Source organism: Oreochromis aureus, linkage group 18, assembly GCF_013358895.1.
Source record: "Oreochromis aureus strain Israel breed Guangdong linkage group 18, ZZ_aureus, whole genome shotgun sequence".
NCBI lineage: Eukaryota > Metazoa > Chordata > Actinopteri > Cichliformes > Cichlidae > Oreochromis > Oreochromis aureus.
The window spans coordinates 7,463,928-7,490,601 of record NC_052959.1 but is presented as its reverse complement, the minus strand read 5'-3'; the positions used below and the strand labels follow the sequence as shown (position 1 = coordinate 7,490,601).

The 26,674-nt window shown below is 40.5% G+C and overlaps 5 protein-coding genes across 9 annotated transcripts; 2 read left to right on the top strand and 3 right to left on the bottom strand.

Annotated features, from left to right (window-relative positions):
* Positions 1 to 2,178: 2,178 nt before the first annotated feature.
* Positions 2,179 to 4,664, bottom strand: LOC120434485. Its single transcript, XM_039602647.1, has 2 exons — positions 3,681 to 4,664; positions 2,179 to 2,276 (listed from the first exon to the last, which is right to left on the bottom strand). Exon 1 carries the CDS (start codon positions 4,647 to 4,649, stop codon positions 3,702 to 3,704), a length of 948 nt encoding a protein of 315 aa, XP_039458581.1. The 5' UTR covers positions 4,650 to 4,664; the 3' UTR covers positions 2,179 to 2,276; positions 3,681 to 3,701.
* Positions 4,665 to 7,883: 3,219 nt separating this feature from the next.
* Positions 7,884 to 12,764, bottom strand: LOC116321542 (C-X-C chemokine receptor type 4-like). 2 transcript variants are annotated; one of them, XM_039601824.1, is made up of 5 exons: positions 12,630 to 12,764; positions 9,433 to 9,679; positions 9,127 to 9,335; positions 8,768 to 9,051; positions 7,884 to 8,684 (listed from the first exon to the last, which is right to left on the bottom strand). In XM_039601824.1, the coding sequence occupies exons 2-5, from the start codon at positions 9,445 to 9,447 to the stop codon at positions 8,089 to 8,091; spliced, it is 1,104 nt and encodes a 367-aa protein (XP_039457758.1). In that variant the 5' UTR covers positions 9,448 to 9,679; positions 12,630 to 12,764; the 3' UTR covers positions 7,884 to 8,088. The 2 variants fall into 2 exon arrangements, with proteins under 2 accessions (XP_039457758.1, XP_031597271.1); XM_031741411.2 differs by having other exon boundaries at positions 9,433 to 9,490; positions 12,630 to 12,719.
* Positions 12,765 to 14,166: 1,402 nt separating this feature from the next.
* On the bottom strand, positions 14,167 to 16,841 carry si:ch211-227n13.3. Of its 4 annotated transcripts, none has more exons than XM_031741406.2 (6): positions 16,565 to 16,841; positions 15,978 to 16,040; positions 15,424 to 15,896; positions 15,006 to 15,081; positions 14,802 to 14,909; positions 14,167 to 14,716 (listed from the first exon to the last, which is right to left on the bottom strand). In XM_031741406.2, the coding sequence occupies exons 1-6, from the start codon at positions 16,567 to 16,569 to the stop codon at positions 14,350 to 14,352; spliced, it is 1,092 nt and encodes a 363-aa protein (XP_031597266.1). In that variant the 5' UTR covers positions 16,570 to 16,841; the 3' UTR covers positions 14,167 to 14,349. The 4 variants fall into 4 exon arrangements, with proteins under 4 accessions (XP_031597266.1, XP_031597267.1, XP_031597268.1 ...); XM_031741407.2 differs by having other exon boundaries at positions 15,424 to 15,893; XM_031741408.2 differs by having other exon boundaries at positions 16,661 to 16,840.
* A 1,775-nt stretch (positions 16,842 to 18,616) lies between these two features.
* Positions 18,617 to 20,976, top strand: LOC120434451 (UDP-glucuronosyltransferase 1A4-like). The gene is made up of 2 exons (XM_039602584.1): positions 18,617 to 18,910; positions 20,886 to 20,976. Exons 1-2 carry the CDS (start codon positions 18,629 to 18,631, stop codon positions 20,907 to 20,909), a joined length of 306 nt encoding a protein of 101 aa, XP_039458518.1. The 5' UTR covers positions 18,617 to 18,628; the 3' UTR covers positions 20,910 to 20,976.
* A 3-nt stretch (positions 20,977 to 20,979) lies between these two features.
* LOC116321538 (UDP-glucuronosyltransferase-like) lies at positions 20,980 to 26,599 on the top strand. The gene is made up of 9 exons (XM_031741405.2): positions 20,980 to 21,653; positions 23,195 to 23,258; positions 23,340 to 23,488; positions 24,377 to 24,504; positions 24,591 to 24,684; positions 24,819 to 24,944; positions 25,019 to 25,106; positions 25,200 to 25,419; positions 26,301 to 26,599. The coding sequence occupies exons 1-9, from the start codon at positions 21,129 to 21,131 to the stop codon at positions 26,569 to 26,571; spliced, it is 1,665 nt and encodes a 554-aa protein (XP_031597265.2). The 5' UTR covers positions 20,980 to 21,128; the 3' UTR covers positions 26,572 to 26,599.
* The last annotated feature ends 75 nt before the right edge of the window (positions 26,600 to 26,674 follow it).

Genomic DNA, 26,674 nt, shown 5'->3' with positions numbered 1-26,674 from the left:
CTTACTCCATCTCTGAGTGAAGTTAGCTCTCTGTGTTTTCTCTCCCTGTGAAATACAGCAGCTGAACCTTTAGCTAGCAACACAGTGTGAGACAAACTGCACACAAACAGTTTGTGTGTTTGTTAAGCTGATAGAAATGTCGGATTTGAAATTTCCTGACACTTAAAAAACATCACTCCCTTCACGCTCGCTCGTCTTTAGGGCTAGCTAGATGCTGAAGTACTGCAAAACCACTGGCCCACTGTAACCCCTGACTATGGCACATGGTTTTGTCTCCTTCATCTCCTTTTATGCGACATCCCCTGCTGATTAATACAAGAACAGGACTGCCTTTCATGTGGTATTGGTTTGATGTTTGATGGCACACAGTGACAAGAAAAAATAACTTCCCCCAAATGCCTTAAACCAGGGGTGTCGAACTCCTGTCCTCAAGGGCTGGTGTCCTGAAACTTTTGCACGTGTCCCTGCTGCAACACACCTGAATAAAATTAGTAGGTCGTTAGCAAGACTCTATAGAACTTGCATGCTGAGCCATTTGATTCATGTTACAGCAGCTCATAAGTAAATGAACATGGTGCAATAAAAGTACTTTTTAGAAGTACACTTTTCCAAATACTTATATTTACTTACATTTATTTAGATTTACTTGAGTAGGGTTAGGGGTTGCAACTTCAATTCAATTCAATTTAATTCAATTCAGTCACCTCATGCGACTTTATATTTTAAGGTAAAGATTGTATAGACACATATAGTCAACAATAGAGAGAAAACCTCAACAATTTGACGACGACCTGTGATCACGCATTTGGCAACAGTGGAAAGCAAAAACTCCCTTTTAGCAGGAAGAAACCTCCAGCAGAACCAGGGGCAGCTATCTGCTTCATTTCAAAAAATGCTACAAAACAACAGAAACTACAGATCCACATCATAGTACACATATAAAAAAATACCCATAAGACAAACTATAAAACATTATTATGTATTTCTTAAGGTGTCTTTCAATATAGGGCTGGATCACCCAGGGGACACAAACTCCATCCTCAGGCAAACTCAGTCCACCATCAGGGTAAACATTCATTTCTGCTCTATTATTCTATTAATTTCTATTTCAGTTCCCACATCATTCTCACGTCTCCACCTGCTGAAGTCAATACAAACATCAGCCAGCAGGCTATTGGTTTCACCTGTCACATTGTATTAATCCACCAGGAAAAAAGCAGGAAGTCATTGTGAGCCATTTGGATGCAACCCAGCCTCCTTCTCTCTTTATTTCTCCTTTTGTCTTGACCTCTGCTTTTCCCACGATTGTTCAGCCGCAGGAAACCCAGTCGTGTCTGAATATGAGGGAACCTGACCATCTGTAGACGATCACACACCCACACACACACACATATACACACACACACACACATCAAATTCACACGTACTCAGGCATATCCACCACAACAAAAGTGCACTGATGTTTGATGTAAAAGAGTTTTCACATGATGTTTGAATTTGGTTTTGAAAATTAAATGGTAAAACTACGACGACTAATATTATTACTTTACGTCATTGGGTTTATGACATCATTACTACTAATGATTTCATATAATCAGACCCACACACAGGCTGCACTGCCTGTAGTACACACCTTTGTGGTACAGTAAAACTTGCTGGTGCATGGAGATGAAAAACATGCAGTGTGTATAGATTTTTTGGTAACTGGTGAGAAACAGTACAATGGGGAAAAATACAAGCAGGATATGAAAGAGGAGCGGGAAAAGATAGTTTAGAAAAGACTTGTTTCCTGGTTTATTTGTACTCAGCTGCTGACACATTTTCATTGTTTCGCTTGTGTCCTTCTGTGCACTAGATGAAAAATTACAGTAACTCACATTCATACAGTTACAGCTGTTCTTACGTGCTTGGTGACTGGACATCTACTTTTACTCCCAGCCTTAGTACATTGGTTGTGTGAAACATAAAGATAAGCAGTAGGAGATATGTTCAGGACAAAGAGTGGTCTGTAGATCTGTAGATTTCTTTTTTTTTTTTTTTTTTTTATTAATAATTTTCCCTTTATACAAAACAAAACAGACATCAAAACAGAAACAATAAAAGGAAGAGAAAAAAACCCCCAAAACAAACAAAAAAAACAAAACAAAACAAAAAAACAAACAAACCAAAAAAAAACACAAAAAAAAACAACAAAAAAAACAACCTCAAAACAGATCAAAGAAAAACCCCACAATGAGCAATCTGAGACATGTAAACGGGAAACTGATACAGTATATATTAGAGATGGCACGATACCACTTTTTTATGTCCGATACCGATACCGATATCATAAATTTGGAAATCTGCTGATACCGATATGAATCCGATATTGTGTTTTTTAATCAATAAAACTGTTTTTTTTTAATATCTTGCTGCATTTTGTATAAGTTCATACTCAAGTTTAAATAAACAACAACACTAAAGCTATTCTGTTATACCTGTGTGTAAAAAATACACTGCACCCAAAATATTTCATAGTTCAGCAACACTGATCAATCTAATAAACCTTACCTAACTTAAAACCTAACTTAAACCTACTCCATCCTCCCTATTCTGGTATTTTAAAGAGTACTTAGCAGAAATATTAAGCAATCTAACTAATAGGGTTGCAAACTCCCAGCAAAAAAAAAAAAAAAAATAGGAACCACCCCCACCCTCCACCTCATGATGCTTAATCGACGTAATCAACTTTAATTTGATGCAGGGTGGAAAAAATGCACAGAAACAAATTATTTTTCAAGAATAATTAAATAGATTCAACATCTTTCTTCAACAGAATTGCAGAATTCACAGACGGTACCTTCCCAAAGGAAAAAGTACTATAGCTTACTAGGGTATATAGACTTAAGAGTTACTATATATAGTAATGGACTTCTATACATTTTACATCAGATTAAAACTTTGGGTGTAAGATTCAGATAATTATTTATTAAAAGCTACATATTTTAAATGAGAATAAGAAAGAAAAGTATGTCTTTGTGCCCCTTTTCCTGTTCATTCCCTATCGGCCCCCTGGCTGCACTTTGCTAGATCCGCCCCTGCACAGTTACCAGCCGTCAGCTACGTAGAAAAGGATCCTGGTGTAGAAAGTAATATTAAATAAATTCTAACAACAGCTTATCAAGCTTAAAGGTGCTGCTGTTGTTCCGCCGCTGGTTTCCTCTTTCTGGTGCAAAGTGGGCCAAAAACAAAGAAGAGAGACGGACTCGACAGAAAAGCCGATCAGCTGATCGTTAAGCAGTTTCACGATTGAAGTAGCGGCAGGAAGGTGAGGGAGAGAGAGAAGCAGTCGCTCCATATATCGGTTGTTAAGCTTAACACGGGAACGCTTTACAAACATTCAGAGATGAACTTACACACTTGCTTTACTTCTCTCTGGGATAACTTCCTCGGAGATGAAATGCTGGTTTGGTAGCGGCTACAAATACACACAGCCGCTCTATCACATGATGCATACTGCTGCAAAGTGCTACGGTTATGAGCCGAGTTACGCCGTGTTGCAAGTTTTGTGAGATGCTTTTTTTGATACTTAATGGATCGGATTACATTTTTTATTTTTCGCCGATATCCGATCCAGTAATTTAGGTCAGTATCGGACCGATACCGATACGTAATATCGGATCGGTCCATCTCTAGTATATATAATTCGGTCTACCAATCATTTACATATATCTCCTGACAATCTCAACCCGCCAGTGAAGTGGGGTTGTGCCTATCAGTATGGTTTTCTTCAGATCATCAGGTAAGTAATCCAATAGCGGGCGCCATATATCCCAAAAAATATCATCATTGCCACTTAATTTTGCACTCAGTCTTTCCATTGGTAATACTCTAAAAATTTCTTTATACCACTGAGTTATTGTTGGTGGTTTTTCATTAATCCAATTAAAAAGAATACATTTTCTTGCCAAAAACAGTAGTTTGCATAGAAGTATATGCTTGTTTTTATCTGGAAATTTGTTCGAAATTGGCAGCCCCAATAGATACTGAGCTGGATCTCTTTGTATTCTGCTTTTAAATATCCCTTTTAGTTCTTTAGTTACACAGAGCCAGAATTTTGAGATTTTTGAGCAAGTCCAAAGACAGTGCACGTAGGACCCCGGCGCAGATTTACATTTAATACATTGTGCAGACCTGCTCGGATCAATTTTATTCAGAAAAATAGGTGTTCTATGCTGTCTATGTAAAATTTTATATTGTATTTCTTTAAATCTGTTACTAAGAAATAAAGAATGCACAGATTGTATGGACTCACTCCAGGCATGATCATCACACTGACACTGGAGGTCACCCTCCCAGCTCCTAATCAGTTTTCCAATATTGTGTTTATTATAACCTTGTAGTGCATTATAAAACTGTCTTATAGTACTATTATCTGCACTTAAATGTAGGAAGAAATTTTCCATGGGTCCTAGTTGCATTGTATTATGCAAAGCATCATGACATGAAGTAATTAGGTGGCGAGCCTGTAAAAATGCAAAAAAATCCGTTTGATGTATAGTATATTTCTTTTGGACCTGCTCAAAAGACATACAAACATTCCCATCAAACAGATCACCCACCACACGTATTCCTGCACCAAACCATCTCTGAAATACTGCACTTTCCATTCCCGGTGTGAAGTGCTGATTATTTAAAAAAGGTGTTAGATAACTAAGTATAGGATTACTTTCAGTGTATTTACTCATATCACGCCATGTTTTTAAATAAGTATCAATCATTACTTTGTTATGTTTTTTATTATATTTACTCACTAGTTCACTTAGAAGATTAAATGGCTGACATGTCCAGGCTTCAAGGGGATCATCTGTGTCTTTTAGATATGTGTGGATCCATTCATGTATAACTCTACTATGACATGACCAGTTATACAGCAAGATGTTGGGAAAGGCAAGACCCCTTTATCTTTGGGCAGCTGTAACGTTTTCATACTTAATCTGGGTTTCTTACCCTCCAAATAAACCTTGACATATCTTTTTCAATTTCTTTTACAGTTTTTTAGTAAGAATTATTGGGAGCATTTGTAGAGGATATAAAAGCCGGGCAACACATTCATTTTAATTAAATTTATTCTTCCCATCCAAGAGACCGGGAGATCCATCCATCTGGAAAGGTCTTTTTTAATACTGTTACGAACTATGTCTATGTTCTGTTTCAATATACCTCTTATATTAGGTAAAATGTGTATCCCCAAGTACTTAAATCCCGAACCCGACCAGGTAAATGGGATATTACATGTCCTGGGCAAATTTCCTAGTGGCAAAGCAATAGTTTTATTCATATTAACCTTATACCCGGAGAGATATCCAAAAGTTTCTATAATAGATAATACAGAGGGTCTGTAGATTTCTTGAACATTACTGTGAGTTCGTGCACTCATATGGCCTACATTGTGACTAGATCTCAATTCAGTATGGCACATCTGGAATGTAATGGAACGGGAGATTCATATCATGGATGTGCAGCCAACAAATCTGCAGTAAAATCTCTGGGGAATGTTTTCCAACCCTTTGTTGAATCTGTGCCACGTAGAATTGAAGCAGTTTTAAAGTCCAATAAATTTATCCAAGCAGTGTCCTGGTGACTATTCAAATTCATTTAGATACCACTGTGGGATAACTGCAAGTATCCAAAGGCATTTCAACATAGATGCAAAGCTGCAAGACTTTTGTACGTTAACCAAACAATGTAAATAAAGTTTTATTAATGACCGTAATAAGTCAAGCCTGTAAAGTAACATTTGAACTTTTTCATTTTGATATTTCAAATTGTATTTAAAAAGTCAAACAAACACAGCTAGCATTGTTAGAGCTCGCTTTGGTTTTCTAGCAGACATGCTAGTGAGCTATTGTAAACAAGCAGTTAAAGTTCTCTTCTTTATGCTAACTGCTTTAATGCTAGTCTGTATTTAAATACTAATATTAACATATTATTGTGCTCACAATAGCAGTGCTAGGATGTTTAGCTGATGTTAGCCATATTTAATTAAGATAAAACAAGATTAAATATAAGTTAAAAATTAACCTAGACATGATAATTGTATAACAGTGAGGTTTGAAACATAATTAAAGAATTAAGCAATTAGCATGTTAGCATAATGGAATTTGGTGTTTATACTAGACAGAGTGGTGTAAAAGATAGAAGAATCTTTTATAGACCAGCTGTCTGTGACTGGAAACAAAGTATCATTGAGGATATTAGAACTAAAAGGCTGTAGGTGAAGACTGAGGGGCCCATTAAAATGATTCATCTTCTGGTGACCATAAATATCTGTACAAATCTGCAGTTAACAGATTAACAGTCTGCGCTACAGTAACGCAATCTTTTTACAATTTCTTCTCTTTCAGCTGCCTACTTTTATAGGAAGGAACAAACCCAAGGTTCTGGAGCACTATAATACACAAACATAAAAAGAGAAAAAAAAAAGAAACCATTCTATAATGCTGTCTCAATGTGGTATTTATTTCTTCCACACATACAAATAACTTACCACCTTTACACCTGGTTATGTGTGAAGCTGGTTCAGGTCTTTGAAATCCTTCAGTGTGAATGATTTAGTTTATAAGTGCTCTGTGTTGATGAGTGGAGAGCTGCTCCACTGTTTGATTGTTTAAGCTGCTTGTTTTTCCTAAAATGAGCCACAGGAAGTCTTTCCTGTTTTGAATACACTATGAATAGAAGTGAATTGTGTGTATGTGTGGCGCATGTCGGTGTGTATGTGTGAATGTGTGAGCGTTTGAATGTTTCAGGGGCGAGGAGGAAGCAGCGTATATAAAAAGGTACCAAAAAGGTCTTCTTTAGTTTTTGCAAACATACAGGTATACACTGGGATCAAATAATAGGACGCAGTAATCATGATTTACACCTCGAGATGCTCACACTGCCACAGAGTTAACTTGATCGCGGAGCCGACTTACTGTATTTTTCCTTTCTGTCTCTCTCACAACTCTCCTCCTCATCCTCTCTTCGTCTTCACTCCAGGAAACAGGACACAACAAACTTCCAGCTTCTGTTTCTCTGACTTCCAAGTGGAAGTAGATATGTGGGAAGCACTTTTGTGTGCATTAAGGTACTGGAAAAATGGACGTCCTGACCCTCTCGTGCTCCCTTCTTTCTCATGTAGGAACTGCAAACTGTTTATATCATCAACATAAATCTTACCCTGCACCCCCAAAAGGCTGACGCAAAAACACTCACACACACCCAATATTTATATCTGTCTCACACACGCACACACACTCACGCACGTACATGTGACTCAGATACACCTGGCAGACAGATGGTGCATCAGTTTCATTTTTCAAAAGAAATTGGCTGTGTCCATTGTCCGCATCAGTGGATTCAGATGGCGCACAGCTGAATGACAATGAATTAAATACGGTGATGCAAGCTGCCGGTTAATCAGATAATAACCATGCAACCCACCTACTGATTTTCTTTTTTCTTTTCTTTTTTTTGCTTAAACTCTGCAACCGAGAAACACCCTATTATAAACAGGATTCCCAGAAAACACTCGTGATTATAAGCTTTGACACAACAGAAGTTATCATCTGGTAATTAAGACCAAAGACATTTGATTGAGGCTTGTTATTCCTATTCCACCTTTCCTGTCCCTTTTCCGTGTGGGGTTTTGTGATAAAGTTCTATTGCCATCATCCCCTCATCTCATTAGCTAGCTTGGCTCCAATTTTCTTTTTTTAGGAGTTTTCATGATTTGTATCTTACCCACTGAGAATAGGAGCTGAGGGTGGAACTAGTTGTGGTTGAGAGATTGTGTAAACCAGAAACTCATACTGTTTCACACAGGAAGACAGAAAAAAAGAAAGAAAAGCCACTTTCGCAAAGTATTTTGTATATTTTATTATAAACATCTACAATAGTGAAAAGCACACACAAACACACACACATAGCAACATCAAACTATTTACAAAAGATACCCTCGAATGAGGGAGAAGATCAGTCATGAGCCAGCAGACTGCTCCTTACTTTCTCATATATACATTTATACATATATACAGTACACACACACATCAACAACAGATGCAAACACTAGCTGGAGTGTAAACTGGAGGATTCGGACTCTGTAGTTGTTGAGGTCCCGGGGCGTCTTCGTGGTAAAACCTTCAAACTGGATGCCCGGTTCAGAGTGAGAGCTCTGCGGGCTGAATTCTTGAACCCGGCCCCGAGGAAGGCGTACAGCAGCGGGTTCAGGCAACAGTGAGCGAACGCCATGGGCTCAGCCACCGACAGCCACACGCCTAAAGCAGCTTCCAGCCTGCAGCTGCGGGGCAGGACTTCCAACCGCAGCAGAGCGTCCACAGAAATGCCCGCTCCATAAGGGAGCCAACACACGAAGAAGCAGAGCACCAGCGCGATGGTAGTCCTGACCGCCCGTCGCTTCTGCCTCTGGCCCCCCAGTGGGCCACGGGTCAGCCTGGTAACAATGACGCAGTAACACACCAGGAGCACCAGTCCAGGGATCACCAGACCCACCAGGACAAGCTGGAGGTGGAAGACTGCAACCCAGAGAGGAGCATTTTCTTCTGGGTAGAATCTCTGGCATAGAGTTGACCCCTCTCCTCCTTCCTGAGTGCGGGCAAATATCAAATCTGGCACTGCCAGCAGGCCAGCGGGCAACCAGGCACCTGCAGGGAGGAAGAAGATTAGTGAGGGACTGTGAGGAGAAAAGAAGACTAACAGCAGGAAGAGCAAGCCTTTTGATACTCACCTACATACACCAGTTTGTGAGCCAGCAGCTGCCTCAGCCCACTGGTGTTGGTGTCTGTGGCTCGGACCACCGCAAGGTAGCGGTCCAGGCTGATGAATGCCAGGATGAGCACGCTGCCATACAGGTTGACCGTGTAGATGACATGCACTCCAATGCAGGTGGCAGCTCCGAAACGCCAGTCAGCCAAGGCTGCATCCACCGCCCAGAACGGCAGAGCCAGAACGAAGAGGAGATCCGCAGCTGAGAGATGCAGGCGGTACCAGTCTGTGAGGCTGCATTTTGACCTGGAGACACAAAAGATCTGATCACTTTCATGCTCCCCCCCCCCGCACAAACCCAGGAGTTTCCCATCCCCTCACCTGCGTTGGCAGCCTAGGACTACGACAACCAAGCCATTTCCAGTGATGCCCAGAATGAAGATAAGGGCATAAATGACAGGCAAGAAGACTTGCTGAAGCTCAGTCGTTGTCATGTGCTCCACACCACAGGGCTCCTCCAGATCCACTCCAAGTTCCCCAGAGCCAGAGCCAGAGCTGGTGTCATTGTCGTAATCCTCAAAGACAATATGCTAGAGACAGATGATAAATGATGAGAAGAGAGAAGGCAATCGTATATTTGTGAACACATTTAAAGTTTCTGTGCATGATTAGATGACACCTCCCTACCTCATAGTAGGACATGGTGGAGACAGCTGCTCTCCTTCGTTGAGTGAAGCTGAGATTTCTGTCCGCAGAGGTTAAATAGCTGTTTACATGCTCCTCCCCCAACACTCCAACACATCTGTGTTCCTGCTGAAACGTTTTTCCTGTTTTCGAGGTGTCAGGTGCTGATATCTATCACAGGATACCGCGGTGTGTGCACGCACTGTGAATTGTTTTAGCCCTGAGACCTCTGGTTTGTGATAATCAGGTCCTATTGGCCATAGGAAAGGATGTTGATGAGAATCAGACAATAAATAACGTGTCAGTGTTTGTGTGTCTGCGTGCAACAGTAACACTCCAAGCTCCATTCTTAGTTAAATCAGGGCAAGCAGCAGGAGTGTCTGCGCAGACTGTGAATATACTTGTCCTGTTTGCGTCACTGTCTCATATAATGCATGCAAGGAGGGTGCACACCGAGGGCCGATTGATTCAGCGAAGTCATGTATGAAGATGACTATCGTGGCTTTTCAGCCAAGTTCACCAGACAGTCTGCCTCTGATCTTTGAGTGTCAATGAAGCGAGAGGTGCGATACCAGTGTGTCACTTTCCTGAGCACAAAATCAACACGTTCATGTTATTACAACACTGATATTTGCAGGAACACATCCCTCTGGAATCTCCTTAATTTTATATTTTAACCTCCTAGTACCTGGCGTCCACATATGTGGACATCACATTTTGGGTTATTTAGACCAAAATACTCAATTTTGCTCTTCAAGGGCCTGATATCCACTTATGAGGACATTATACTGCTACTGTTCTATCAAAATTTTAAACGAATATCCTCATATGTGGCTCTCGTTTTTCATAAAAACAAAAAGAAGGTAAAAAAAAAAAAAAATAAATCTGGTAATTCTTTGTTTTTACATTTATTGGGCCCCAATATGCCCAAATATCAAAGAGAAATTAAAAAAGCTGTCAAACAGGTTAATCACGGACAACTCACTGATTATAGAGTTGCTAAACCGAGTAGGACCATTCCAGTTTTTAGAAAGTATGCAGTATTTACAAAGTATTACAGTCTTTTGATGATGGCTTGATTACTACGCGGTTATTTGGTCTGCTGCTTCAGGAAAGACCTCGTTATACTCCAGCTCAGTCAGAACGGAGCTGTGTGGATGGTGAGGGTTGCCGGCGTGCCAGGCTGTCATGGATGCAGGTGGAGGACAGGCTGGCATGTAATCTTGTCTTTAATATAAGAAACATTTGTGTACTGAGAAGGCCTAAATACTTGTATTCACAGTTAACATGAGAGGCTGTGTCATGATACCACACACGCTTTCATGGGACGTTTTGCTTATCTTTGCCTAAAATGAACATGTTAAAGAAAACCAGTTTTAGCAGGTTATGTCACTTCCCATCTTAATTCAGATTAGTATTTAAATAAGTATTTAAAGTAGTATTTAAGTATTTAAAGGTTTTAAAAGCGATTAGAAACAGCAGCTTTAAGGAAGGAAATACTTTTGGGTTATATTTGTTTATTTATCTGCGATGACTGATGATGAATGTATAATGCTGGCTTAAGTATGGCTTTATTGTCACTGCATTCATTAACTGTGTCGGTAATAGTTTGTTAATTGTTTTGTTGTTTAAATGCTTGTTGAACAACCTTTTGATTGTTCGTGCAGCTAAAATACTCATCCTTTCCTATATTAATAATATTATTACTGCATGATCAGACTTAATGCTTTAAAACCATTACAGAACTACAGAAAAGGCCTTGTTGCAGTCATCATTGTTTTGTTGTACAGAAGCATATTTTATTAAATACATGAATATCTAACTTATAACATTTTATACAATCTGGCTCCTCCACCACCGAGTTTATCAGTGTAAACAGAAAAGAGGAAGAAGAAGAGTTATTTTGGTCAGTCTGCTTTTCTGTGAAGGTGACAGTGGTGCTCTGGAACCATTATTATCAGAGAGCAGAACACATACAACACTTTAAACGTCAATTAAAAAAATGGCTGATAATCTAATCATACACAATGAGATGCTTTTCCCCTCCTGATGACATCGTGTTTCCCTTTAGTATGTCTACTTCTTTGTTTTCATCTTTATGTTCATAATGTGAAATGTTTTTAGGTTGCTTTTAAAAATCTGACCAGGGACTACGGATGAAAGTCAGCCCGGGACTAACTGCAGTACATTCACAGTAATGTATTTATTCATTCACACATTTTCATCGTGTGGTTTCCTTCAGTTTATTTGTCAATTGTCTGGAGTTTGACAGTTTGACCCAAGGGAGAATAGCTGTTGCTGTGGTAACAACTCAAAATATTGTACCTCAAAGATCTAATTAGTACATTCATGGTAGCTTTTTAAAATAGTTTATTAATGACTCACTTCAAGATCTCTTATCTACTGAGAAGGCACATTTCCTGACGTGCTGACAAGCCCCCGGCAGCTCTGACTGCTCTGACTCCTCTCCCAATACATTAATCCTCTAAGTAAACAGTAAGGCTACCCCAACATAAACAGACTAAAAGAAATCTGTTAAAACTGTGAAGACTGCATACCCTGGTCCCTTATCTGCCTCTTACTTTCCCCACCCTTCCTCCGCCAACCATTCACTGTATCAGCACAGACATCTCAAAAAAACAACACTGCTGTTCAAAACTCTTCCTTTTTAAAGTGCTGACTGATGAAGTTTTAGTTTTGCTTAATCCATATAAATCCAGTTAGCCCAACCACAGAGCGTTAGAGGATAGTATAATAGTTTCTTTTCTACCCCCTTTGAGCCTTAAATCAATCAATAAATAAATAAGTAAATAAAGATGGTTAGTTTTATATCTACACACTAACATAACATAAAATGTGCAGGAAATCTCTTTAGATTTAGTCTGTGTTCACTCTGTCACATCTGCCAACACAAACTACGGAGGCTTATCTGCGTAACTGTGATTCCCCAACCTGAAGTGTTATTTATTTATTTTTTTTGTAATGTAATAAAACAGGACATTGTCAGATCCTACATACTGTAATAAGTAAAAAGAAAGTTAAGTTAAACCACCACTAAAACTAATACAAAGTTAAATGAAACAAGCAAACCCTGAAAAATTATGACTTGGTTAGTTCCAAAACTTAACAAAATAAAAATAAATACTGTATGATATGACTCCTTGGCACTCCTGCTCATAGCAACGGGTGGCTGCACTGACCTGCAGTAACTGCGAGTGTGCTCCTGCAGTGTAAACTCTCTAACAGCTGATGGTAGGATTCACACAGGTGAAAATGATGGTATCAGGTTAACGCTGCTTTACTCTGAGCTCCAGGACTCACCCTGCTTATTGTGCATGCCGGCTCTCTGGGATGCTTCATGATCATTAATGTTATTGATTACACCTGTACCTGTCATGCTGTGCAGAGTGAGACTGGCCTAAACGAGTCCAGTGCCAAACCCTTGTATTTATGTCACATACCACACTATCCATGCTCCCCATGAGCACAAACCCTGTATCTATGTGCTTTTTGTACATTTGTGTTTATTTTGTGTTACTACACACAGAGCTGTAGAGTCAGTCTGTGAATGCTGGTTATGAAATGAAGTGGCGCCACCATGTGGGCTGTTAGAAAAAGGGTCTGCACACAGCCTGCTACGTGGGCTCCATCTCCACTGCATTGAGAAAAAGAATGGATGGATTTACCTTTCTTCCCTAAAGTAGTTGGGACTTTTGTGTACTTGAAGAAGTAAATGTCTGTCCAGGTTTGTTACACATTCCCAAATAAATCAAAGGCACACCTAACTTTCCATCATACCTGTGTACACCACTATCATATACCTCATTTCCACCGCCTCATTACACACCTTCAAATGGAAGTGCCTCTGTTTCAGATCCAGCACTCTTTTGAAGGTTAGGGTTTCTCTCAGAAAGGCTGTTTGGTTTGAACGTGCCTCTTGAGCCTGCCTGGCAACATTTTACCATAAGACAACTTCAAGTGACTGATGATGGACGGAGGCCGTTCACATTCCCAAAGCCAAAAGACAGGTAGGCCTGGTGATATCCTGTTTAGACAGTGGGTTGCCCGCATTGGCAATTAATTGTGTATTTCCCTCTTATAAGCTCTGATGCATCAACCTCTCAATTTTTGCAATGGTGCAGATGAGTTTCCTTTAATGTAAGTTTGTAGTTTTGTACAAAGTACAAACCCAGTGAGTCAACATGACAGCATTTAGGAACAACTAGTATACACCATGGCATATAAAATAATATTTATAGCTTGCTGGTTTTCTTTTTTGACTGTTTTGTTTTGTGACTAATAGGAAAGATATAGTTTCAAATATTTTGCCACCTTTTTTTGTCTTTGGATGCATTTGTGAGAAAATAATGTCCAACAACAGCCCACTGAGACACTGAGGCTGTGAAATCCCTCCATCCTCCCATTATCACCTAGTTGTGGACACCACACTTGGACTGATATCTTCACTTTGTAGAACAAGTCAAAGCTCTGATGCAGTGCAACTTTAGCATCCCTGAAATGCAGCTCACTGAAGAAGCTGGAGTGCTAGCAGGAAGTGGTGTACATGCTGTGGACACTATGAACAGTGACCAGCTTGCTGCAAACGCAAATGAAAATAAGCAAGTGTTTGCATACAGGTGAAAGGTACTTGATTTTGTGAAGAGCTGAAAATGCACGCGTGTTTTTGAAATGCGATTGAGTGAGCTTATGTCGGTATTTTTAAAAAAAGGCATGCCATAAGATCAACATAAACATTTATTCACAGCTGTCCAGTTGTAAGGAACATTAAATAAATCTTATTTTTCATTTTAAAGGATCACAAACAAAACATGCACAGAACTGCGACGGCACTTTGTCAAGTAACTCTAGGCACAGGCCACCGAATAGGTAACAATACTGAAGACCAGCAGAACATCACAACTAAAAGCGATTAGCACTCGAATCCTGCCTCCTCACTAGTGTTTCTCTGACAATCATGCTGCTCTTGCTCCGTAGCTCAGTCAGCAAGTTTCTGAATCTACCCGTCTGCTTTGGTACTCTCTTGCTTGGTGTGGTGTCTTCCTGTGTCACAGACGAGGGAATCGCCTCAGCAGTCACACCTCTGTTCCCCTGACTGCTGCTTTTTCGGCGGCTGTTTGGCTCTACACGGCTAATCTTGATGGGAGTGTTGCTGTGGAGACGTTGCTGCTTAGCGACACGAGTACCCTGCGAACCGTCTCTCGGTCTCTTCCTCCTGTTCTTATTCTTCTTCCTCTCCTTTTTCGCTTTCACACATCGTCTGAGGTTCCTGACCGCAAAAACACAGCACATACAAGTCATTTTAGATGAGAACAGCTACAGTCATAAGAAATTCATGCAAGCAAACACGTTACCTGTGGAGGAAAGTGTGCGGCCTTGAACAGGCGGCAGATTCTTCCACACGCTGCTCACTTTGTGTTGCACAGGCCTTCTTTATCTTCTTTATGTGGCTCAAAAGCTGCCTGACACAGCAGACAGGCGGCAGTACAATCAGCTTAAATATGATGGTAATTTGTGAAACATACACATGCATACACACAGTGTACACTCAGCCTTACCCTCTTGCATTAGGCAGCCTTCGGGATGTCCACTTTTTGATAAGGACCCACTGGTCACATGTCGGGGACATAGGATCTAAACAAGAATCAAAATCAAAGTGTTACAGAACTGTGCTTACCTGTTTGTTGTTAATATGGATGGCAAAAGAGGATGGCTATTAATTTGGTACTGGTAAGTTAAACCATATGTAAGCATTTCATCCACTTCATGCAACAAACAATACATAATTGTATACTGGTTACTGAAATGTGTAGTTATACTTTTAGATTTCTTTTTATGCAGGGCTAATACAAGCAGTGTAAGTGTGCTATAGAAAAATATTTCTCAAGTATTATTAACAATTGTTCATCTTTCCTTTGGACGAGTAGCTACAGCACCAACTTCTTCCCAAAGACATGCTGCCATTAGTGTGCTCACCATTGTCCAGCAGTTTGTTTATGGCTGGTGTTTTTATCTTCTTTGCTTTCTGGTAGAGCTTCTGACAGGCCAAGCACAGATTCTGGGAAGGCCTCCCTTTTCTGGAGGTGGAGTGATAAAAAGAGGGACCAGACGCTGTGCTGCTGCAAACAGAGACTCGGTCTTCATCCAAGTCGTCCAGTTCTTTATCAGCTGTGTCTACAGCCTTTCCCCCGTCTTCTTCACCAACATGCTTCTCTTCCTGAGTGCCAATGATGTCGAGGATGTCGCGCCCTGTTCCCCCACCTGTGATACAGAGGCTGTCACCAGTATTGCCCGTCCCCCTCCGCTTTCGACCTCTCAGCTGATACTGGATAACTTCTTCCTCTGGCGCGGTGCTCGTCTTGGTGTTCTTCTTAGAGGCCCTAGGCTGTCTGTTGGAGCGTTGGGGACACATGGATCCTTTCCACTTCACACAATACTTTATGGACCTGCTAAAAGGAGCAACAGTGACTCCTCCTGCAATATTTTACAAATAAACTGAGTCTAGATGAAAATATTTCTTATCGTCTTACCTGTAATATTCTACCTTGAAAAACAGTAAATGAGTGAATGAGCCCAAGTCATCTGCATCGAACCTGCAAAATCAGAAACAGCACATCACTCTGACAGGATTGACAACAACATGGCATTGAGCTTGTGTATGTTTGCGCCTGCATTTGTCCAATGCCACGACCTTTGAACTCTGAATAAAGGACATGTTTTCAGTTCATACACTAATCTCCTTAGAACTGCACTTTGTCTTTACGTTTATGTTGAAATGATTTCACCTTTCATACAGGTTTACTGTGTCAGGCAATCAATTTTTTATTAAAAAAATATATATATATATATATATATATATATATATATATATAGGCACACATTTAATGTAATCTGGAAATAAAACCACCAGTTTTGACTCAGGTTCACTGTGCTCTGCCAGTGGCTGGAAACCAATGTCTGAAAACACCCAGCTAAATACTCTGTATTCAAAACTCAGGTGATGCTTAGCTAACGTTAGCATCCCGGCTAAGCTAACCGGGCTCAAAACTAAAGCTCGCACAGAGGGCGGATGGACATCACTGAAAGCACCGGGCATTCAAGCCAGGACATGACTTACTTCATCTCTGCTCCTTCGCGGTTAACGCACTCTAACGTGTGAAAAACTTTTATTCATTTAATTTTGACTGAAGCTGAAACACGGCGCCGTGCTTACTTGTTCACATTCTGGCTCGTGCCTTGGTGAGCTCGCGGACGTGAGCCTGTTTGTAGATGGGCTCGAGGACAAATCACTTCAAGATGCGCGAGGATAGAACAAAATTCCCTGTCCCATGATCCTCAAAGCTCCTAGTGGCTCTCTCTGGTTTCCTTCTCCTTCTGTTTGTTCGTTTGGGAGGAAAATGTCGCGTTACTGCCGCCAACTGGACAAGTTTCACAAATGTAAACCATTTTTCCTACCTAAAATGAACTGCCTTCAAACAAAAACGGTTAAAGTTCAGGTTTTGACTCTATATGTATGCTGACTATTGCGCGCTTTTAAAATGTATTAATTTGAAGAGAAATTGCGCGCAGCAATATTAACACTGGAGGTTATATAATGTAATACCAGTCATCAAATATGTTACAGATTAAATTATGTGTCAAACATGACTTTTAACCAGCAATGATTCATCTAAACATTTTGCAATGTAATTGGATTTCACCACAGGTGGATCTGTGGTCACATGTACATTGGTGGCTGACCACCCTGCACATTGTTTGATAGCCTTGAATGACACTACTTCAAAAACTATGTAGGTCTCTTTAGAGCACAGAAAAAAGACCTAATGACCTCATTCGCTGCCACAATGATACAAGCACAAGGATATATTCAATGTGAAAGGGAAATGATGAAGTGAAAAATTTACCATACCAATATCTTCAGATCAGAGATGCCTACTCCAAATTTCCCATGATCTGAGAGGACATTAATAACACGCCCAACAAAAACGGGAGCTATGCCTTGTTGCATACATCATTTATTTGAGGTCAACTATCCTTGTCTTCCAGCTGTAGTTAATCTACCCTGTTTCACGAGGTCTGTCTTTACAACAGCATCCCCCTTCTAGCAAGGAGTGGGGACACTGCTGTTGTCCATCCTGAAAGATTGTTGCGCTCAGCTGCCACTACCACAGCTGAGAGGGGCATCCACACAGGAAGACTAGCAATATTGTTGCAACCAAATACAATGAAATGTTAATTACATTTAGAGAATTATGGTACCACATTTGTGTTTGTTTATATAGATATTTGGCTGTTCGGGCTGAATGATTATGTAACCTACACAGTGCTGGTTTGATTAACTGATACTGTGCATAGGCTGAATTATTGGCCCAAAATGGAAAGGAGATACATTGGAATTCACCAATGCGGCAAGGGAAAATGCAGCAACATTAAAGTGGCACAGGCATTAATTCATTTAAGTGTGATTTGATGCGGAAAACTTCTCAGTAGGATTGTGACTTTTACTTAAATAAAGGGGCTAAATACTTGTTGGAAAACAGTAATTCAGTGTAAAGCAGGGTTTGAACACTTGTGCAATGTGACTATTCATTTTTTAAATTAATTAATCCTGTGTCTTCTTTGCAATGTTCAGTGTGTAAATGTGCGGGTTGGCTCCAGAGAGGGAAGGAAAAAAACTTCTGTTGAGATATAAACACTAAAAACATAAAGATAATGCTGACCTTTGACACTTTAAAGCCTCGCACATCCTCTGTAACGATTGCTTTAGCAGAGTTATTACGTTTATGGTCCTCTTACCTATTCCCAACAGAGACAGGAAGGACTTTGAACACACACAAATGCAATCTGCTAATTCAATGAGGAATTCAAACAACGTATTCAGACGTGCCCCAACTTTATCTGTGTTCGATTCAGTTAGCTCCGGGTACACTGACGAGAGAACAATGAGGACAGCAGGAGCGTTTGTGTTTTTACAGCTCATCTTGGCTAGGGAAATAAGCGGTGTTCCCAATAATACGAAGGGATCTGTATCAGAAAAGTCCAGTCCAGAGGACAAGGTGAAGACAGCAGAAGCTGAAGCTACTCAGGCCAAGCCTGCAAGTTTTCACAGTTTTTAGGCAACTTGCCCGTGGTGTCTATGGATGGGAGTCACTGGGTAGGCCTTAAAGCCATTGCCCAGGAAATGGGTCGCCGTGGACACAGAGTTACGGTGGTGATGCCAGAGACCACCATACATATTGGCCCGGGGAAACATTTTGAGACTTTGACCTATCCTGTACCTTATGACAAGGCTTACATCGACTCTGTGATGTCCACACACAAAGACATAATGAAAAAATCTGCATATCCCCTCATGGGGAAGATAAAGAAACTCAGACAGTTCTGGATCATTTCAGATTTACTACACATCAGTGCAGATAAGCTCCTCTTCAATGCCAGTCTGATCTCCCACCTGGCCCAGCAGGTGAGTGCCGATTCAGAGAATGAACACAGGACAGTCAGTCTGGTTTGTCAGGAGTCACTCTCATCTCAACAGTCTATACAACCATTGATAAAAATGAGAAACAATAGTACATCATTGCACTAAGAACTGAAGGTCAGTCTGAAAAACTGCTAAAACTTTGCATGCATGAGGGCACAGGTTTTTGGAAGGGTCCTGCTGACACCAGCTCTTATCTGGCAGAGGATCACTGGCGCCATGCCCTTCCCCTGTTTTAAATCCACTTTAGAACAGGAGAAGCACCTTGCTCTCCAGCCTTGGTTCTAGCAGTCCTTAACCAGGTTACCATATTTTTCCTTTTCCTTTCCCAGGCCTCCTCCATATGCTTTTCCCAGGGTACTGTAAGCTCCCACATTCTAAGGTTCTTTGTAACTTCTGACACCAGCACAATTTCAGGCCTTGTGGTGGTTTTGAATATTAAAGGAAGTTTTTCCTTCCCACTGTTGTCAAGTGTTTGCTCAAAGGGGGATCACTTGATTGCTGGGGTTGTCTCTCTTATTTTGGGGTCTTTACCTCACAAAATAAAGCACCCTGAGATGACTGTTGTTGTGATTTGGTGCTATATATATTTGCTACTTTTTGTACTGTCATTAAGACAGACAGTCTTCGGCCTTTTGCATTGTCTCTGAGCATTGTAGTTTTGGGGTAAACTTGCTGTGACTTCCACTCCTGGGAAGTGTGGCAACTGCCTTGAAGGTTTTCCATTTATAAATAATTCCAGCTGTACGATGATGGACTTCAAATTGTTTGAAAATGGTCTTATACCTCTTCCCAAAGTAATGGGCAGCAACAGTTGCTTCTCTAAGATCACTGCTGATGTCTTTCCTACTTGGCATTGTGTTAACATGCACCTGAATTATGCAGACCAGCAAACTACCCAAATTTCTACTTTGATAGAGGAGCTCACACTTGTTGATAATCATTGAATCAAGTATATCTGAGTGGATGCCAAATGGCTTCCCCTTTTTGAGCCTTGTTCTGCACTTCGCACTGTTGCCATGTACTTGTTCTATGGGTGTTGGCTGATTGTTGAGGTCTTCTCTCTATTATTGCAGGGTCATTACCTTACAATATAAAGTTACTTGAGGCAGTTATTGTTATGATTTGGAGCACAACACCTGTGGCCATAGAAGTGGTTAGAACACCCGTATTGAATTATTTGGATGGATGGTTAAATACTTTTGGAAATATAGGGTATATAAATTAACTTGAATTAAAGTCAGGGGCAAGCAACCTGTTCCATGATCCTCGAGACTCTAGTTTATTTCTGCTTCTGTTTTATTGTTTGAGAAAGAAGTTTCAGAAAAAGCTTCAAAAATTTACACCATTTAGGTTTCAGTAAGTTTAAAAAAAACTGCCTTTTAACATGGTCAATTTTACGTTTTAGTTCTATGTGGATGCTGGCAATTTAGATTAGGTAGACTGTGTAAAACTCTATATGCACATACCATTTGACAAGGTCTCTCTTTGCACGAGCATCCCCCTTTGCATTTGTGTCTGTTTGCAAATTGAGCTCTGTGTGCTTTGGAATTTAAAATGTCAACAAACCCTACCTTTTCCCCTTTGTAACATGTACTGTATTTCCACACTTATTTATTGTTGACCGTGGTCTTTAAAACTTTATTTATCATACTGAATGACAAAGTCTGTTGTGGTTACCCACATTAACATTAATCTTTTATAGCTAATGAAAACATTACATTACTTTTTCTTGAGTTGTGTCTTGATTAGAATGTTCAGTGTGTAAATTTGTGGGTTGCGTGTCTGATACCAACTAAAAAGACTGAAGTGCAACTGTGTTAAAAAGATGCAGATAGTTGACCCTCAGTGTGGTTCCAGGGAGGGCAGGAAAGACACTACTGTTGAGAAACACTGTGATAATGCTGCCCTTTGAAGCTGCATTAAAGCCACAGCACATTCTCTTTGATGATTGCTTTAGATTACCACGGCTCCTCTCACCTAGATTCCCAACAGAGGCAGGAAGGACTTTGAACACACACAAATCCAATCTGCTAATTCACTGAGGAATTCAAACAACGTATTCAGAGGAGCCTGCAGGGAGAAGAGCCTGGTTCACAGCTGAAAGACCTAAAGCTCAGGGAAGGGGGTGTTTCCTTTGTCATTCCCCCCAAACTTTCTCTGTGCTCAATTCAGTTAGCGGTTGGTACACTGACTAAGAACAATGAGGACAGCAGGAGTCTTTGTGTTTTTGCTGCTTAACGTGGCCATGGAAGTAATCAGTGGTGCGGATAATACGAAGGGATCTGTATCAGAAAAGTCCAGTCCTGAAAACAAGATGAAGACAGAAGAGGCTGAAGCCAATCACACCAAGCCTGCAAGTTTTTCACAGTTTTTAGGTAACTTGCTCGTGGTGCCCATGGATGGGAGTCACTGGGTAGGTCTTAAAGCCATTGCCCAGGAAATGGGTCGCCGTGGACACAGAGTTACGGTGGTGATGCCAGAGACCACCATACGAATGGGCCCGGGGAAACATTATGACACTTTGACCTATCCTGTACCTTATGACAAGGCTTCCATCGACTCTGTGATGTCCACACACAAAGACATTATGAAAAAATCTGCACAGCCTTTCATGGAGAAGATCAAGAGACGGTTCACACAGTTCCAGGCCATTTCTGATTTTCTGCACATCACTGCAGAGAAGTTGCTCTTCAATGCCAGTATCATATCACACTTGGCCCAGCAGGTGAGTACAAATACAAAAAAGGAACACAACTTTGGTATCAGCTGCAAAATCAACATTGCAGCTTAAACTTTGCAAATTGCACATGGAGGGTCTTTTGCTTATACTGTGTAAGAGTGTTGGTATGGAGATTCTCTTCTACAAGATGGCAATCCAAATTCTCATCATGTTGTGCATCTATTAATGTAACTGTAGTGGTTGACTGTGCATATTTCATTAAATTTTAATTGTATATTATTATTAATAGACCCATGGAAAATATGACTGCAAGTATAGGACTCATTTATCAGTTATGTAAAATTGCAGTATTAAAAGATAAACTACTAATTCAACAGAAGAATGTAGAGGAGTGTGGAGAATTTGGCAGTGATCTGGGAGATCCACAAAGTGAGGCAGATGAGTTTCACAGCTGTGGAGTTGATCATGCGCAGGATTGTGGCTGAATCCTTATTCAGGAGAGAAATGGGAGAGAAATGGGAGTCTGGAACTACAGGCAGGTCGAGACGATGGAAAAAGAACAACAAGGGAAGCTGTCTATGTAGGTTTCCAGCTCTTTAACTGCAGAAGACTCTTGAATGAGAGTTGAAATGTCTTCAAGAAATTTAAAAAAGTCGCGCCGCTTTCTTTCCAAGCTGCTTAGACAGCAACGGAAGCCAAATTACCACCATGTGGACAGAGACAATGTGGTGGGAAATATAGTCAAAGCCCCCAGGCGAGCAGCTGACATAGATAACCTGGAAGTCCTGGAAGCACCTAAAAGGAGGAAAATAGAAAAACCACGCAGCCCACCCTGACACTAAGGTTTTACACATCAGGAGATAAAAAACTATATAGTCTTTATCAGGTCTCAAAATTAGGCCACTACAACTTCACATGAACTATAAAACATATTACACCATGTCATTGTTTATTTAATGCCTTTAAAACCTCTTAAGGACCAGATTAAGTTTATTATGTCCTAATATGTAAAACCAAAGACAGGAAAACAGGCGCACTGTCTTTTTACCATAACTGTATGTGAACAGTTACAGTGGTGGATGCTCATATTAAACTTAAAAGCTCAGGTCATTACATGTGCAAGTAAACTGTAGACATCTGAATGCTCTGTTTCTGCAAGTGTTTTTTCTTCTCTTGACTTTGGATGAAGTCAGTGAGAGAAGATATGCCAAACATAAATGTATAACTCCGGCTGGTGTAGCATGCACCTGGTGTCCAAATCTTCTGGTTATAAGCAACAGCCAATGAGAAGAAAAGTTTACTTAAAGGGGGAGGGGCTATACAAAAAAAAACTTCTGCTAGACTGATGATGAACTCAGGGGCTGCACAAAGGTCCAATAAAGGATAAAAACTGAACTGTGAGTCATGCAATGGCGCCCTAGTTTCAAATGAGCATCATAGGTCCAGTTTAACCACTTTATACCTCAGTACCTAAAATCTGTAAAATCCTCCATGTGTGAACTATGTATGCAAGAGAGTGTAGCGCTGAAACACAGTGAAAGATTGACTCCTCTGTTTTTCCATCTTCTCCCTGTTTCACTTCGTAGGAATTTGATGCCATCTTGACAGACCCAGTGGTTCCCACGGGCTCATTAATAGCTCGGAAATTAGGTGAGCTCCTCTGCACTCAGGTTATCTGTTTGCTTGTACACCTGCACATTTTCTCACCTATCATTACTCAATTACTTCCAGGTCTCCCTACTGTCAATCTGCTGAGAGGAATCCCGTGTCACTTGGACATGAAGTCTGCTGGCTGCCCATCTCCGCCCTCATACATTCCTCGATTTTTCACTGGATACACGGATAAAATGAGCTTCAAGGAGAGACTTATCAACACTTTGGTGAGACAGGCAGAAGTTAGCACATTCAAGCCTTAAAGTACAGCTTTTCCAGGAATGTTATTTTTAATCTTCTTTCAGACAATGTATGGTCACGAACAAAACACTGGTGGTTTGTGACCATATTGTTCAGGAAATATGTGCTGTACCTTCAAACTGTCTTTCCTAAATTACTCTTCATACTTTATTTTCATCTCATTTGTGGTCATGAGAGTATTATTTATTCCTTACAACTAGTGTCGGTCAAGTTACTTGAAAATAATAATTAGTTACTAATTACTGATCACTTCTCCAAGACGGTAATCCCATTACTTTACTGATTTGTTATTTTCAAAAGTAATGAGTTACTTTAGTACTTAGTTACGTTTAAAAACATGATACACAACCCGAATACATTATAAAGCATAGACCTTTAAGCCCCGTTCGATTTTTTCTGAATATATCATTTTATAAAATTGAATCAAATGAAAAAGTCTCTTTTAAAACTTGTTTTATTAATTTTAATTTTTTAACTTTATGCACATTGCATCAAGCAAAAATTAAATTATATGCAAGTGTTTGACTTGAAAAAATGTGTTTTACTTTTAACCCTATTTTCTGCATATTCCAGCATGTAAAGTTTTAGTAACACGGTAACACAGCGTGCTCATGGGAAAGTAAAAGTAATCTAATTGCTTTTTTTGCAATCGTAATGCTTTACTCGTTAATTGAAAAAAGTCATCGGATTACAGTGACGCATTACCTTCAACGCGTTACTGCCCATCTCTGCTTACCATGAGGTTCATTTGGGGCAAACTAGTATGTCAGTATTATTAGTATTACAGTAAGTCTCGGATTTATGCCTTCAGTTTTGGTGGTGTATTATTTTCCTGTAATGCCTCTGACCCACAGATGGCATTGGTGGAGCCGCTGTTTTGCAAACTGCTGTATTGGCGCTTTGACCAAATAACCCGTGACTTCCTCGGAGAGAACGTGGGTGTGGCTGAAGTGCTTTCAGACTCTGATATCTGGCTGCTGAGGTAACACATGCAACGTCTGTGTATTGTTGACATTTGCTGCCTGCGTGAGTGTAAAAAACCAAAAAACTCTTGCTGTATTTAAACAGGAGTGATTTCACACTGGATTTCCCACGCCCACTCATGCCCAATATTGTACTGGTTGGTGGAATCAATTGCAATGTGAAACATCCTCTGCCCCCAGTAAGACTTTATGAGTTTTAGACTCTACATACATTTATGAACATTCTGATTGACACCACTTACCGTAGGACTGTAAGACCAATCAGGTAAGAGAGATAAATGCAAAGTACTTAAGCAAGTTTGTGTTTTGTCAGGATCTGGATTCCTGGGTGTCTGGAGAGCACGGGTTTGTAGTGTTTACTCTGGGCTCCATGGTGTCAGATCTGCCAGAGGAAATCACCTCTGTCTTTCTGGAGGCCTTCAGACAGATTCCACAGAAGGTATATCAGCATACAGTGTATCTTGTGTCATAAATAAATACAGCTACTCTTAATCTACAATAAAACTATGACAGGTCATATGGAGATACACTGGAAAGGTTCCTGACAATGTCCCGGAAAATGTGAAGATGATGAAATGGGTCCCACAGAATGACCTGCTAGGTGTGTGTCTGCAGCAGCACATCCTGAAATGTGAAGCACGCCGATGTGTCACATATCAAAATATCTGATATTTCTGCATGTTTTGTGTCTTAGCTCACCCAGGAGCCCGTGCATTCATCACTCACGCTGGCTCACATGGTGTGTTTGAGGGACTGTGTCACGCCGTTCCCATGCTGATGGTGCCCCTGAACGGGGACCAGCCGGACAACGCTGTGAGGATGGCCAGCAGAGGTGTAGGAATCGTGTTGAACATTTTAGACATTAATACAGAAACTCTTCTGAAGGGACTGAAGGAGGTCATCAATGACAGCAGGTGAGGGAGTCAGCAGACGGCTCACAATGTGACGTTTTCAGATCTAAATGATCCTTGTCATTCAATCAAAATGTTCCACTTTGGTCTACAAAACATTTTTTTTCAAACAAGCAAGTCTTTAGCAATCAGGTGACAGTCATGGGCGTTCTTTATGGGACGTTGGGGGTTTCTATTTGCAGGACCACAGTGCACACCACAAACATCTGAAGACAACTGAATGCAACACTTTTCCAGGTGCCTGTGTATCATGCGGCTTTTAGACTCAGACTTTCTGACCTTAACCCAAGGTGCTTGCCCTCTCATATAGGGTTAGAATTAGGGTTAGGCTTTTGGGGTGTCTCATTTCACAAATGACTATTTTATGTGTAGTCATGATTGCAGCTACATGAGGGTGACTCCTTGGTGGTCAAGCACACCAAAGAGTGTAACACTGGTTCTGAATTTCCTGTATTCGCACAGTCTGACTTCTATCATTTTTTCAGCCTGAGCATCAGGAACTCTTTTACTGATATCCTCAGAAATGTCCTTTATTTGTGCCTCAGTGTATTTCTGATTGTTTTGAATATCAGACTTGGACAGATCCCTGTGCTTTAAACTAAAACAGGGTGCAGGCTTTCATACTTTCCCCCCCACAGGTATGCAATGAGTGACTTTTTCCTAAGTAAATAAAAGGCTCTCATTTGTTCAACTGGGTCCACATCACATTATCTAATTTTAGGACTCGTGTTAAACCTGATGGTGGTCACATTAATTGCAAAAAATAAATAAACTCTAACCTTCAATCACCACTGTACCATTTGTTCTTGAAAGAGCTTTACATATGATCCAACTCAGCTCACTGTCATTTAAAAAAGCCTGCCCGTTCATCTGTGTGTTTTCAGGTATAAAGAGAACGTGAAGAAGCTGTCAGATCTTCATAAGGATCGACTGTCGGACCCGCTTGAGCTTTCAGTGTATTGGACAGAATTTGTGATGCGTCATAAAGGGGCGAACCATCTCAAATCAGCTCTCCATGAACTCTACTGGTTCCAGTACTTCAGCCTGGATGTAATAGCGCTGCTGACTACTGTGGTGCTTGTTTTTGTAATGCTGACAGCAAAATGTATGAAGGTATGCTTCCGTAAACTGAGACGGAAGAGGAAGCAGGAATAAGGACAGTTTTTTTTACTGGAATTACTGTCATGTTGTAATTGTATTCTCATCACGGTTTAAAGGATGTTTTGATAAAACATCAGTATCAATAAAACCTTAAGGC

What these genes read in the sequence shown, in the direction of transcription:
- LOC116321542 (XM_039601824.1), bottom strand. An exon ending in GTCCTAGGCTGCCAACGCAG is followed by an intron (nt 9,052 to 9,126) that starts GTGAGGGGATGG and finishes TTGTGTCTCCAG; the next exon opens with GTCAAAATGCAGCCTCACAG. An exon ending in TCACAAACTGGTGTATGTAG is followed by an intron (nt 8,685 to 8,767) that starts GTGAGTATCAAA and finishes TCCTCCCTGCAG; the next exon opens with GTGCCTGGTTGCCCGCTGGC.
- LOC116321538 (XM_031741405.2), top strand. Translation starts at nt 21,129, where the DNA reads ATGAGGACAGCAGGAGTCTTTGTGTTTTTGCTGCTTAACGTGGCCATG. An exon ending in TGAAACATCCTCTGCCCCCA is followed by an intron (nt 24,685 to 24,818) that starts GTAAGACTTTAT and finishes GTGTTTTGTCAG; the next exon opens with GATCTGGATTCCTGGGTGTC. An exon ending in TCAGACAGATTCCACAGAAG is followed by an intron (nt 24,945 to 25,018) that starts GTATATCAGCAT and finishes AAACTATGACAG; the next exon opens with GTCATATGGAGATACACTGG.
- si:ch211-227n13.3 (XM_031741406.2), bottom strand. An exon ending in AGGCTGCCTAATGCAAGAGG is followed by an intron (nt 14,910 to 15,005) that starts GTAAGGCTGAGT and finishes CTGCTGTGTCAG; the next exon opens with GCAGCTTTTGAGCCACATAA. An exon ending in CCGCACACTTTCCTCCACAG is followed by an intron (nt 14,717 to 14,801) that starts GTAACGTGTTTG and finishes TTTTGCGGTCAG; the next exon opens with GAACCTCAGACGATGTGTGA.
- LOC120434485 (XM_039602647.1), bottom strand. Translation starts at nt 4,649, where the DNA reads ATGGAAAGTGCAGTATTTCAGAGATGGTTTGGTGCAGGAATACGTGTG.
- LOC120434451 (XM_039602584.1), top strand. Translation starts at nt 18,629, where the DNA reads ATGGGTCGCCGTGGACACAGAGTTACGGTGGTGATGCCAGAGACCACC. An exon ending in TCTCCCACCTGGCCCAGCAG is followed by an intron (nt 18,911 to 20,885) that starts GTGAGTGCCGAT and finishes TGATTGCTTTAG; the next exon opens with ATTACCACGGCTCCTCTCAC.